This window comes from Somniosus microcephalus, chromosome 9 (genome assembly GCF_052327205.1).
Source record: "Somniosus microcephalus isolate GS21.2 chromosome 9, FLI_Smic_1.0, whole genome shotgun sequence".
NCBI classification, from domain to species: Eukaryota; Metazoa; Chordata; class Chondrichthyes; order Squaliformes; family Somniosidae; genus Somniosus; species Somniosus microcephalus.
The window spans coordinates 190788858-190800802 of NC_140995.1; the positions used below are offsets into that span (position 1 = coordinate 190788858).

General features: G+C 44.0%; 1 protein-coding gene across 2 annotated transcripts in view; it reads right to left on the reverse strand.

Annotated features, from left to right (window-relative positions):
* Positions 1–10256, reverse strand: part of ascc3 (activating signal cointegrator 1 complex subunit 3) — a 654593-nt gene extending 644337 nt beyond the window's left edge. The window contains exons 1-2 of one of the 2 annotated variants that reach the window (XM_085997711.1): positions 9871–10256; positions 3708–3858 (exon numbers count right to left, since the gene is read on the reverse strand). In XM_085997711.1, the coding sequence (XP_085853837.1) occupies positions 3708–3797 (90 nt within the window). In that variant the 5' untranslated portion in view covers positions 3798–3858; positions 9871–10256. Of the gene's footprint in view, positions 1–3707; positions 3859–9745; positions 9845–9870 lie in introns of those variants that run through there. The other variant, XM_085997710.1, reaches the window with a different exon arrangement.
* Positions 10257–11945: the final 1689 nt, after the last annotated feature.

The window sequence follows — 11945 nt, forward strand, 5'->3', positions numbered from 1 at the left end:
TCTATATGGCCATGAGAGAGGCATCTATCAGCATCTCAAAGTAATGAGAACTGTGACTTCAGACTAGCCTGGGATCCAATCCAGTGCAACAAAGCCACAGGAAAATGCTATTAATACTATCCTAAACTATCCTTTTTTTTCCCCAACAAAAACCACATTATTATTACCAGAACTGCAATTTTCAAACTGCCTATGGGATAGAAAGGTGGGACCTTGTGAGCTGGAACAGCAATATTTTTCAAAAAGTTACCCCTGGAGTTTATCCTAGTGGTTCAACTAGATATTTAAAAATTATCAGAACTCACGGTGGATAAGTCTGTTTAACAGGCCCTGACGGCATGTACCCTAGGCTGTTTAAGTCAGAGAGAAAATAGCAGAGTCTCTGGCCAGAAGTTCACAAGTCTGGCTAAATATGCAAAATTTGGCACTGGACTGGAGAAGTAGTTAATGTAACACCTTTATTAGGGATACAGTACAGTATATGGATAAACCAAGAAACAATGAACCAGTTAGTCTAACATCAGTTGTGGGCAAACTCTTAGAATTCATAATTGCAGATCAAAAATTGGCTGACAAACAAGGTAACTAGGTGTTGCTCAGATTGTACGTGGTATACCCGAGAGGTCAGTGTTGGGCCCACATTTGTTCTCTGTATTTATGAATGTATTCTCTATGCCCAAATCGAAATCAATCACAACATTTGCTGATGACAAAACTAAGGGGGTTTGGAAAACAGTAAGGAGGACTGTAAAAGAGTTCAGGAAGACCAACAGTTTAGGGAATGTGAAAATTCATTTTAGTGTGAAGTAATACATTTTAGGAGGAGTGGCAAGATACACTCAATGGGAAGATATAGAAGTGTGTGGGAGAACAGAAAGACCTATAGTTTGAAATACATAATTCCAGAAAATAAGTTTAGATAAATAAAGCTATAAAAAAAAAAAGACCAACAGCATTTTGAAATTTAAAATCAGGACAATGAGTACAAGAGTAAAGAAGAAATGATACAACAAAATGGTACAAAAATTGGTTAGACACAGTTATAAAAGTTTAGGTGCCCCATTATAGAAAGGACTTTAAAGCCAGAGAGAGAATACAGCACAGATTCTCTATTTCCTTTGGTTGAGAAGTCAGTGACAAGGGATTACCAATTTAAAATTGTCAAGAGTGCAGAGCGAGGTTAGGAGAAATGTCTTTAGAAAATTACTGGAACATGGAATGCTTTGCCACAGGGAGTGGTCGAGGCAGAGACCAACACACTTTTAAGGGAAAACTGGAGAAATATTTTTTATTAGGGAAAATACAGGGTTATGGGGAGAGCATGGGTCAGTGGGATTCATTTTGGATTGCTCAAGCGAAGAACAGCACAAATATGATGGACCAAACGGCCTCCTTCTGTACTGTAAGCTTCTATGGGGTAAATGTGCCATCAGTGTGCCACTATACCTGTAAGGTTCGAAAATTTCTGCGCAACCCCAGAACAGAAGGAAAGGTCATTTTTAAAGTGATTTTGGAACATCACAGAAGAAATCTGTAAAAAAGGACAACAGTGTGGTTGGGCCAAACAGAAGGATTTCAAAGAGTTTAATTTAAGGAATAGATTTTTGGACTGGTTTCAGAGTTATTGGGCAAAAAGGATTTAAATCAAAATCCCAGGAAGATTTGGCTGGTTTAAAAAAAAGACATGTTCAGACTTGTAGGAAAAGGCTGCAACAGGAATGTGGGATTGACCTCTGCAGAGGAACAGTTTGTATATTCGAAAGTAGCCAGACTGTCTGGGAGGAACAATAAACGAAACTCAGCCCCTATCTGGGAATTTGCATTCAATCAATAAAAACCTCAGCCTCACCTAAAGCCCAAAGCCCATTAAAACCCATGCATAAAAGAACCTGCACAGAATTTGAAGGCCTTACAGGAAATCTAAGATTAAAAGACTTTGAGACATTCAAAACCACTTCACACCTTCTTCAACTACTCAGGAAGCTATCCCAAAACCAGTTAACTAAATGGGACCAATCAAGTGGTCCTTAACGAGCCAGCCAAAAATCTAACAAGATTAGCAGGTTTCGTTTTCGTATATACTAAAGACCTGTCTCCACAAGAAAGCAGGTCATTCGATGGGTTCGATCAGTACAGTTCCGACAGACACAGAAAAAGGCACAGCTCATTTGAAAGACATCAGCCTCGGGACAACAGAAGGAATCGGCCCCACGAAACAAACAACCAACGATATTACCAACAACTAGGTAATATTGGGCCACCGCGACCAACAAGAAACCAACCTGGAAGAAATCGAAGATCTGCAAGTTTTTCCCACTCTACAAACTATTCCTGCATTTGGTGAGCATTTCCTGGTCCTCTGGAATTCAACCTAGTTAGTATAGTGGGATTGGGAGGGGCAAGTTATTTTTGTCTATTGTCATTCTCCCTCGCATAGTTCGAAGTGTTCCCCCCTTTCAGAGTGATACAATTTCTTGTGTTCTGTATATTTTCTTGTCTCAAATAAAATCCAAGTTCTTTTCACCAACTCAGTTGTCTGTTGCAATTTCATTACAACCCCCAAATAAGTCCAGGTCTAGAACCAAGGGAGTGGGAGCGATTCAAACTGCTCAAAGGAGTCAGAGGTGAAGCTGACACACACACCACCCCCTGCAACCACAAAGCCAAGAAGTGCAAAGGCATCAAATTAAGAGGCCATGCTTGGCCTTAGTTGTGCTGCCCAATAAGTTGATGCCACGGTCTAATCTCACAAATGAAGAACAGCCATTTAGGTCAAGTTCCTGAGGCTTGCCTGCACCTGCAAAATTGTAACAGGAAAGGTCACCTCCTTCAGGAAACAAGAAAACAAACAGGACATAAGCTCTCTCTCCCCACCATCCCCCCAAACAAAGTTTGCGCATTATACAATAAGAGCAATAACCTGGAGTGATTTCAGGACTGTAATCTCACCTCAGTTCAAACAACACTTACAAACCACTCAACCTTGCTCAGATAATTACATCATCTGAACCCCATAAAGAAATAAAAACAGAAAATGCTGGAAACACTCAGCAGGTCAGGCAGCATCCGTGGAGAGAGAAACAGAGTTTCAGGTCAATGACCTTTCATCAGAACTAGAAAAAGTTAGAGATGGAACAGATTTTAAGCAAGTGCACGGGCAGGGAAGCAGGGGAGGAAAGAACAAAAGGGAAGGTTTGTGATAGGGTGGAAGGCAGGAGAGATTAAATGACAAAAGGTATGATTGTACAAATTAAAGAAATTACTGCCGCAGTTATTCTGGACGGCATTGGTCAGGGAGCAAACCATTTATTTCACCCTATTAACACAGAAGAAAGTATTAAAGAGAAAACAATAGGGAATCCATGCCCTGAAAAAATGGAGACCCTGTGCATTTCAAGTATGCAAGAGTTCATTAATTTAGTGCTTGTATGGTCTAAAATTAATCACTTTATTGAGTATAAAAACGTAAAGTTCCTAAACCATTCTGCATGAGTTCATATATAAATTGAAAATGCACAATCTGTCTTGTTTAGACTTTGCTACAGAAATCTTGCTGCGGTCCTCAAAGAGTTAAACTGTGCTTGCACAAAATATTATTGTAATGCAGACATGGTCTTCTCACTGAAACAGCCATTTGGATGCATTCGCCTTTATTTGATTTTAAACTGGATCGGATTGAAATGGAAAATGTAATTCCAAAAACTTACCATCATCTCTGAAGAATCCTCAATATATTCATCTTGTCTGGTGACATTTGAGAAGGAGCGCAGAGCTCCTGTTAGACGAGGTAGTTCCATTTAATCCCGACTCACTGATCCATAGGAACAGTAATCAAATTGCTACTGGGATTTGCAAAATCTGCAGGCAGAACAAAAGTGGAAAGTGCATGAAACTATTCAACTGATATACAAGTTTCTCAATAAGAAAAATATAAACTCTGGCAGTTATAGCCAGAATGCAATATAGTTGAATAATCCCAACAATATCACTGTGTAATGAAAATGTAAAGTAAGACACACAAAGAGGTACATGAAAACCCGAACACTGACTAATTCCATTCCTTTTTAAAATGGTATGCAAATGCCAGTACTTCTTAGGTATGTGTACGCTACTACCAGAATAGTTTTACTAGTATCTCACCAAATATTCTCTGTACTGTACTGTTCTGGGACTAGGGACAGGGTCACTGGCAAGGCTTGGAAGCTAAGCAGAGCCAGGCCTGGTTAGTACCTGGTAGGGGTGACCATCAGGGAAGACCAGGTACAGGTCACGTCACGGAAGGAGCCCCGAGGAGGGGCGGTTGGTGAGAAGGTCACGGAAGGAGGAGCGGCTGGTGAGCAGGCCCAGGCGTTGGGCTGAAGATTGTCGGAATGGTGGAAATGGAATGGCGGCGCGCACCGACGCAGCGGCTTTGCTTCTCCCAGTCATGGGAGCTTGCAAGATCACATTTCGTTGTTCATGTACTTGTGCAATGACAATAAAGTTGAATTATTATTATTGTGTGTTGCAGAAGAAAAGATCAAACTCATTTTTTTTCTTAAAATAATGCATTATCTGTGCCCCATTGTGGAAGGACCTAAAAAAGCCCTCCTGCAGCATGTATTTGCAGGACTTTGATTTCCAGTTAAGTTGAGTTGCATACACCCTCAACCTCTAGCTTTAGTAGTGTTGGGGTTTGCTATTATGGTTGCCAAACCCGATCCTGAAGGGACCAGGTCCAGCTGACTTACAGATATACAAAAGTAGCTGTACTCAATTTTCAAAAAAAAATCCACCAGTATAATAGGTACCTTCACTGCAAAAATGAAGATGTGCATCCAGCCTCTTTGCAACATATGTTGCCCTGCATTATCTTCACCAATTATGTCCATGCAGTCACCTTATCTGAACAGTATTTTACTTTTGACATTAAACATTTTTAAATCATTTACATTACATTTATAAAGATGCTCTTTCACTCCCCAAATGGTCCAATGCAGAAAGGGACTTAGTCCATTACTAAACCAGAAGGTCCCAACTTCAATTCCCAGTCTGTGCCAAGTGAGCCAATTTCAGATAAGTAGCGGAATGTTACAAATGGCCTTAGTATCCTGAGCAAGGGTGAAAAACAATATCAGCCATGATTTCCGCACCCCCCACCAACCCCAACCCCCTGGTTGCTATCAGAGGCCCCTGCTGAAAAGTGTGCTTGTGTGGACATCAGGTGATGCCCTCCATGATCAAATAGCTTGAGACACTGAGGGCTGGAAATTTACTGGGGCGGGTTGCATAGGCAGGGTGCGGAGTTTCAGATGGGAAACCTAGAAGTCTGGGTTTCCCCGCATGCTGTGGAGTTTTAACACCACAGTGTGCGACTTTTAGCCCCGACAGGTTCCCTGCCCGGAAGGCAGCCTGATTGATAGGCTTGGTTTCGAGTCGGGCGGTGAGCACTCCAGAGGAAGCCACGTGACTAGGTGGGTCCGATCCCCGACCCTGGGGGAGGGAGCTGGAGCGATCCGATCACCATATAACCTCCCACCCGCACCCACTCATGTTAAAATTCCCCCGAGTGTCTGGACTCACATATAAAGAGTAGGCACTTAAGGCAGATGACTGCCACCACATATGGAATGGTAGCCAACAAAATTCCACACCTTTCAAGACAAGAGAAAATGGGAAGGAAAAAAAATCCTCTCTTCCATCTCAAAAATGACAAATAGGGATTCAAACTTAAGTGATCCCACTTGAAGTTTCCTCATTTTGAAATATAACAAAATTAAAAAGATAATAAAATTGCGTAACCTAAAAGAGTCTTAAATCAGTTAGCTGTTTTTAAACTAACAAAAATTCTCCCTCGGCCTCTACAGCAGATACAGGACCACTAACTTCAAATTAGATGAGGCCAGTGCTGAAAAGGCCACCTTGAGAGGAAACAGACAAAGAGAATGATGTAGATTCGCAGAAGCAAAGGGAACAAACCGAGTGAAGAGACAGCTGTTCCGTCTTGCACTCAACATGCAACTCACATAATTGTTAAAACAGTTCAGCAAATATTAACTTTCATCATAACTACTAGCACACTAGTTAGTTCACCAGATTATATAGCCTCTTTGCGGAGAGGAGGGGGGGGGGGGGGGGGAAGCGAAAGAGATGGAAATATGAATGCGGGGGAAAGGAACAATTTTTTGATGAGTAGATAAATCCTAAAATAGCATGCAAGTAACAGCTAAGAAAAAGTTCATGATGGAAATAAAAACATTACACATGCCCCAAACATCTAAGACTGCACTTACAAAATGCTGCTACTCATTGCAAGTAGTCCAAAAAGAATACAGCCAAAATCACAAGTCTCCCAATGAAATTGTCAATTAAAAAACTCAGGCTTTTTTTGCGCAATTGTTTGTTCCAGTGTTTTATAGTTCAAGCCCAGTGGTTTGAAATCCCCGTGCCCATTTTCCCCGCAACTCCATATCTGAACCACTCCCATCAGGTTACCACCCCTGCCACAGCACTGAAATAGTCCTTATTAAACTCACAAAGACATCCTATGTATGTGACTGTGGAAAACTATCCCTCCTCAGCCTTCTCGACCTATCTGCACCCTTTGGCATGGTTTAGCACACCATCCTCCTCCAATGCCTCTCCTCCGTTGTCCAGCTGGCTGGGACTGCACTCATCTGGTTCCATTACTATCTATCCAGTCATTGCCAGAGAATCAGCTGCAATGGCTTCTCTTCCCACTCCTGCACAGGTACCTTTGGAGTCCCCAAGGATCTAAACTTGGTCCCCTCCTATTTCTCACCTACATGCTGCCCCTTGGCGACATCATCTAAAACAAATCAGGTGACACCCAGCTTTACCCCACCACCACTTCTCTCGACCCCTCCTCTGCCAATAATCTGTCATGCTACTTATCCAACATCCAGTATTGGAGGAGCAGAAATTTCCTCCAATTAAATATTAGGAAGACCAAAGTCATTGTCTTCGGTCCCTGCCACAAACTTTGTTCCCTAGCCTCTGAACCCATCCCTCTCCCTAGCATCTGTCTGAGGCTGAACCAGACTGTTCACAAACGTAGCGTCCTATTTGACCCTGACCTGAGCTTCTGACACCATATCCTCTCCAGTACTAAGACCAGCTAACTCCATCTCCGTAACATTGCTCATCTCGGGCCCTTGCCTCAGCTCAGCTGTTGTTAAAACCCCCATCCACGTCTTTGTTACCTCTAGACTCGACTATTCCAATGATCTCCTGGCCGGCCTCCAACCTCGCACCCTCCAGAAACTGGAGTTCATCCAAAACTCTGCTGCCCGCATCCTAACTCTCACGAAATTCTGGTCATCCATCACCCTTGTACTCGCTGACCTATATTGTCTCGATTTTAAAATTCTCAACCTTGTTTTCAAATCCCTCCATGACCTCACCCCTCCCAACATCTGTAACCCCCTCCAGCCCTACAACCCTCCGAGATCTCTGCGCACCTCCAATTCTGGCCTCTTAACACATCCCCGATTTTCATCACTCCACCATTAGCGGCTATGCCTTCAACTGCCTAGGCCCTTAGCTCTGGAATTCCCTCCCTAAACGTCTCTACCTCCTTTAAGACGCTAAAATCTACCTCTTTGACCATGTTTTGTCACCTAATATCTCCTTACGTGGCTCGGTGTCAAATTTTGTTTGATAACGCTCCTATGAAGCGTCTTGGGACGTTTTACTATTTTAAAGGCACTATATAAATGCAAGTAGTTGTTGTTGGTTTGAGCCAGCCAACACCTTTGGTTAACCAAAAGGTATCAAGGGATATGGGGCTAAGGCGGGTATATGGAATTAGATAACAGATCAGCCATGATCTCATTGAATGGAGGAAGAGGCTCGAGGGCCTAAATGGCTTACTTCTGTTCCAATATACCATCCAGGAAGGCATTTGTTAACAATTCCTTCTGTAACAGCTTTGTAAGGTTCAGCTTCAATGATACTACCAGGGTCTTGACTAAGGAAAGAGGTCCCTATTCAGGATGTTAGGAGAAATTTTAGACAAACTGTTTTTAATACTGCCTCAGCTATTTGCAATCTAGATCAATGATTTGAATGAGGGGACCAAATGTAATATATACAAGTTTGCTGATGATACAAAGCTAGGTGGGAATGTAAGTTGTGAGGAGGATGCAAGGATATAGACAGGTTAAGTGAGTGGGCAAGAACATGGCAAATGGAATATAATGTGGAGAAATGTGAAGTTATCCATTTTGGTAGAAATAGAAAAGCAGAGTATTTTTTAAATGGAGACTGGGTTCAGCGGGACCTGGGTGTCCTTGTACACGAACTGCTGAAAGTTAATATGCAAGTAAAGCAAGCAATTAGCAAAGCAAATGGTATGTTGGCCTTTATTACAAAAGGATTTGAGTACAAGAGTAAAGACATCTTACTGCAATTATATAGGGCCCTGGTGCGACCACACCTGGAGTATTGTGTACAGTTTTGGTGTCCTTACCCAAAGGTAGGATATACAACAAAGGTTCACCAGACTGATTCCTGGGATGGGGGGGATTGTCCTATGAGGACAGATTGAGTAGACTCGGCCTATATTCTCTCAAGTTTAGAAGAATGAGAGGTGATCTCATTGAAACATACAAAATTCTTACAGCGCTTGGCAGGGTAGATGCAGGGAGGATGTTTCCCCTGGCTGGGGAGTCTAGAACCAGGGGTCACAGTCTCAGAATAAGGCATCAGCCATTTAGGACTGAGATGAGGAGAAATTTCTTCACATAGGGGGGTGAATCTTTGGAATTCTCTACCCCAGAAGGCTGTGGATTCTCAGTCGTTGAGTATATTCAAGGCAGAGATCAATAGATTGTTGGATATTAAGTGAATCAGGGGATATTGCAGGAAAGTAGAGCCGAGGTAGAAGATCAGCCATGATCTTACTGAATGGCGGAGCAGGCTCGAGGGGCCGAATGGTTCTTCTTAAATCCTACATCTTTCTTCAAAACTTCTAGTCAAAAACTGGAAGTTTCCTGTGATTAAACTAGCTCATGTAGTTCAGTCTTCTGTTCAGTCAAATGTTCAAAGATTAATTCATTGCATAAAAAGGACACGAATCTCAAATTCCACTGAAAGTAACTATTCGAGGGCTCAAATCACAGAAAAGTCAAAAGTGAAATTTGTAACCTGTCATTTGCAAATCCATGGAAACATATAGAGTTCCGTTTATTTTTAAAAGAACACATTCAAAAGAGCTTGCACATATCTAAACATATGGTGCATTTTACTATGGCCTTACTATAAAACTGACTGCTACCAAATATGATTGCAGGATTTCCTATCATTTTTTTTAAACCAAGCAAAATGTTCAGGATGTTTTCCCCAAGTACAATCACGGTTTTATAAGCGGAGATGCGCATCACTGGAATAATTTCTATGTATTCCCCCCACAGACAAGTTCATGCAGCGCATTCACGTGCAGGTTTCAGTCCACTTGCCACAACGATCCCGGAAGTGTGACCGAGAGCATGCGCACTTGGAGCTCCGGCGTCAAAGCCCGCTGGGAGCTGTAGTTTACCCCACCCCGGCCGCCACATCAAACTCAGTTTCTCTTTAGGCCACACACGCTAAAACAAAACCCCACTTTTCTCTGACTGCTCCAGCCGAAGGAAAAACCTCTTCCACTGCTGTCTCGCTCCCGGGCGACTGGAACTATCCAGAGCCCCGCGTGTCGCTTTGATGGGAAAATCCCTGCCTACTGTTAGCTATTCAGCGTACCACCTACCGCTAGACCTCCTCTCGCAGCGCACCGGCCGACGGGTCGCGCAGCCGCCGCCGTAACTACGTAACCGCGGGGTGGGTGACGCGCGTACGAGAAGGGAGGGGGGGAGGAAATCTGATTCTACTCACGCGAGATCATCCACTTTGCGCCGCTGGATCAAGCATAGGAAGAGACGGGAGTTCAAGTGGCAGATTCCGTGGGCGGCGCGCGCAGCCAGCTCTCTTTGTGACGACAGTAACGTTCTTGGGTTCGGCCGTTTGCAGCGCAGGAGGCGGGCCCGCGCTCTCGCCCTGGAAGCGCCCGTTCTGAGCCCGAGAGCAAAACGTTTGGTAAATTGAGGGAGAAAATAATAGCCGAGTTAGGCCGGCTTTAAATCTGAGGGTGAGTGCAAACCCTGAAGCTCATGCACAACCTGAAGGTATCAGTGAGTCCACTGATCAGTCTCTGGGCGGGAGAGGTCGATTGGCGGTCAGGAACAGTCATCCGCCTCCTCAAAAGGGTGCTTACGCTGTTAATTGCTAGACCTGACGTTCTGCAGCTAGTTTAGTGTGCCATTAGGAGCATAGGGACAGGAGTAGGCCATTTAGCCCCTGGAGGCTGTCCCGTCGTTCAATGAGATCGTGGCTGATCTGCAGCCTAACTCCAATTAAGGTGCAAATGCAGCAACTGCATGAAAATCATAGGGAGGTTACATGGGCGGCATTCCGTTTTTGCAGAGATAACAGCGGAGTGGCGCAAATTGGTCTGCAACTTATGACGATTCGCAATTCACGGTATCTCTTCCTTGCTACAAGTTGCTGGCCAATTTGCGCATGAACAACAAAGTTATTTTTTTCCGCAAAACCTGGCCCATAATGTCTAGATCACAGTGCTTAGGTTAAATTAAAGAAAAAAAGAAAGACTTTCACGACCACCGGACATCTCAAAAGCGCTTTATGGCCAATGAAGTACTTTTGAAGTGGAGTACATTACTGTTGTAATGTAGGAAACGCGGCAGCCAATTTGCCCACAGCAAGCTCCCACAAACAGCGATGTGATAATGACCAGATAATCTGTTTTTGTTATGTTGGTTGAGGAATAAATATTGGCCAGGACACTGGGGGTAACTTCCCTGCTCTTCTTTGAAATAGTGCCATGGGATCTTTTACGTCCACCTGAGAGAGCAGACGGGGCATCAGTTTGACGTCTCATCTGAAAGACGGCACCTCTGACAGTGCAACACACCCTCAGCACTGCACTGGAGTGTCAGCCTAGCTTTGCGTGCTCAAGTCCCTGGAGTGGGACTTGAACCCACAATCTTCTGACTGAGGCGAGTGTGCTACCAACGGAGCCACAGCTGACACAATTTATCTGAATGGTGTCAATAGTGGTTTATGAAGGCAACGCAGAAGTAACTGCACAGATGTCGACTCAATGCAGAGCGCTAACGATTTCAGACAACCCAAGTCCCATGATGTTGATAGCACAATGCAGGCCTTGTGTTGCCAGTAGTCACTTTGCTTTAAGTGGGAGCAATTCTTGCTTCTTCATTACCCACCAGCTGCCGCTGGACTTGAGCTGAGGTGGAATCAACGTCCTCTGGGAAACCATGTGGTGGATGAAGTCCCCAGTCATGTTTTCTACACTGTTAACCTTCCAAGTCGGTCAGCGCCGACCCATGTCGATCCTGTCAGAACCTTAACTGACAAAGTGAGTGCAAAAGACAAGGAAGATGCCTGTGCAACCATCTTCAGCTGGATGTGCTGAGTAGATGATCCTTCTCGGCCTCCTCCTGAGATTCCCACCATCAAAGGTGGCAGTCTTCAGCTGCTTTGATTCACTCCACATGACATCAAGAAACGGCATAGCGCACTGGACAAAGCAAAGGCTATGAGCCCCGACAACATCCCAGCTGTAGTGCTGAAGACCTATGCTTCAAAACTAGCCGTGCCTCTAGCCAAGCTGCTCCAGGTCAGTTACAACACTGGCACCTATATGACAACATGGAAAATTGCCCAGTTATGTCCTGTCATCAAAAAGGACAAATCCAACCTGACCAATTACTACTCCATCAGCCTACGCTAAATCATCAGAAAAGTGATGGAAGGAGTTGTCAACGGAGCTACCAAGCAGCAATTACACACCAATAACCTGCTCACCAATGCTCAGTTTGTCCAATGCACAGCCGATGCCAGGACCACTCAGCTCCAGATCTCATTACGGC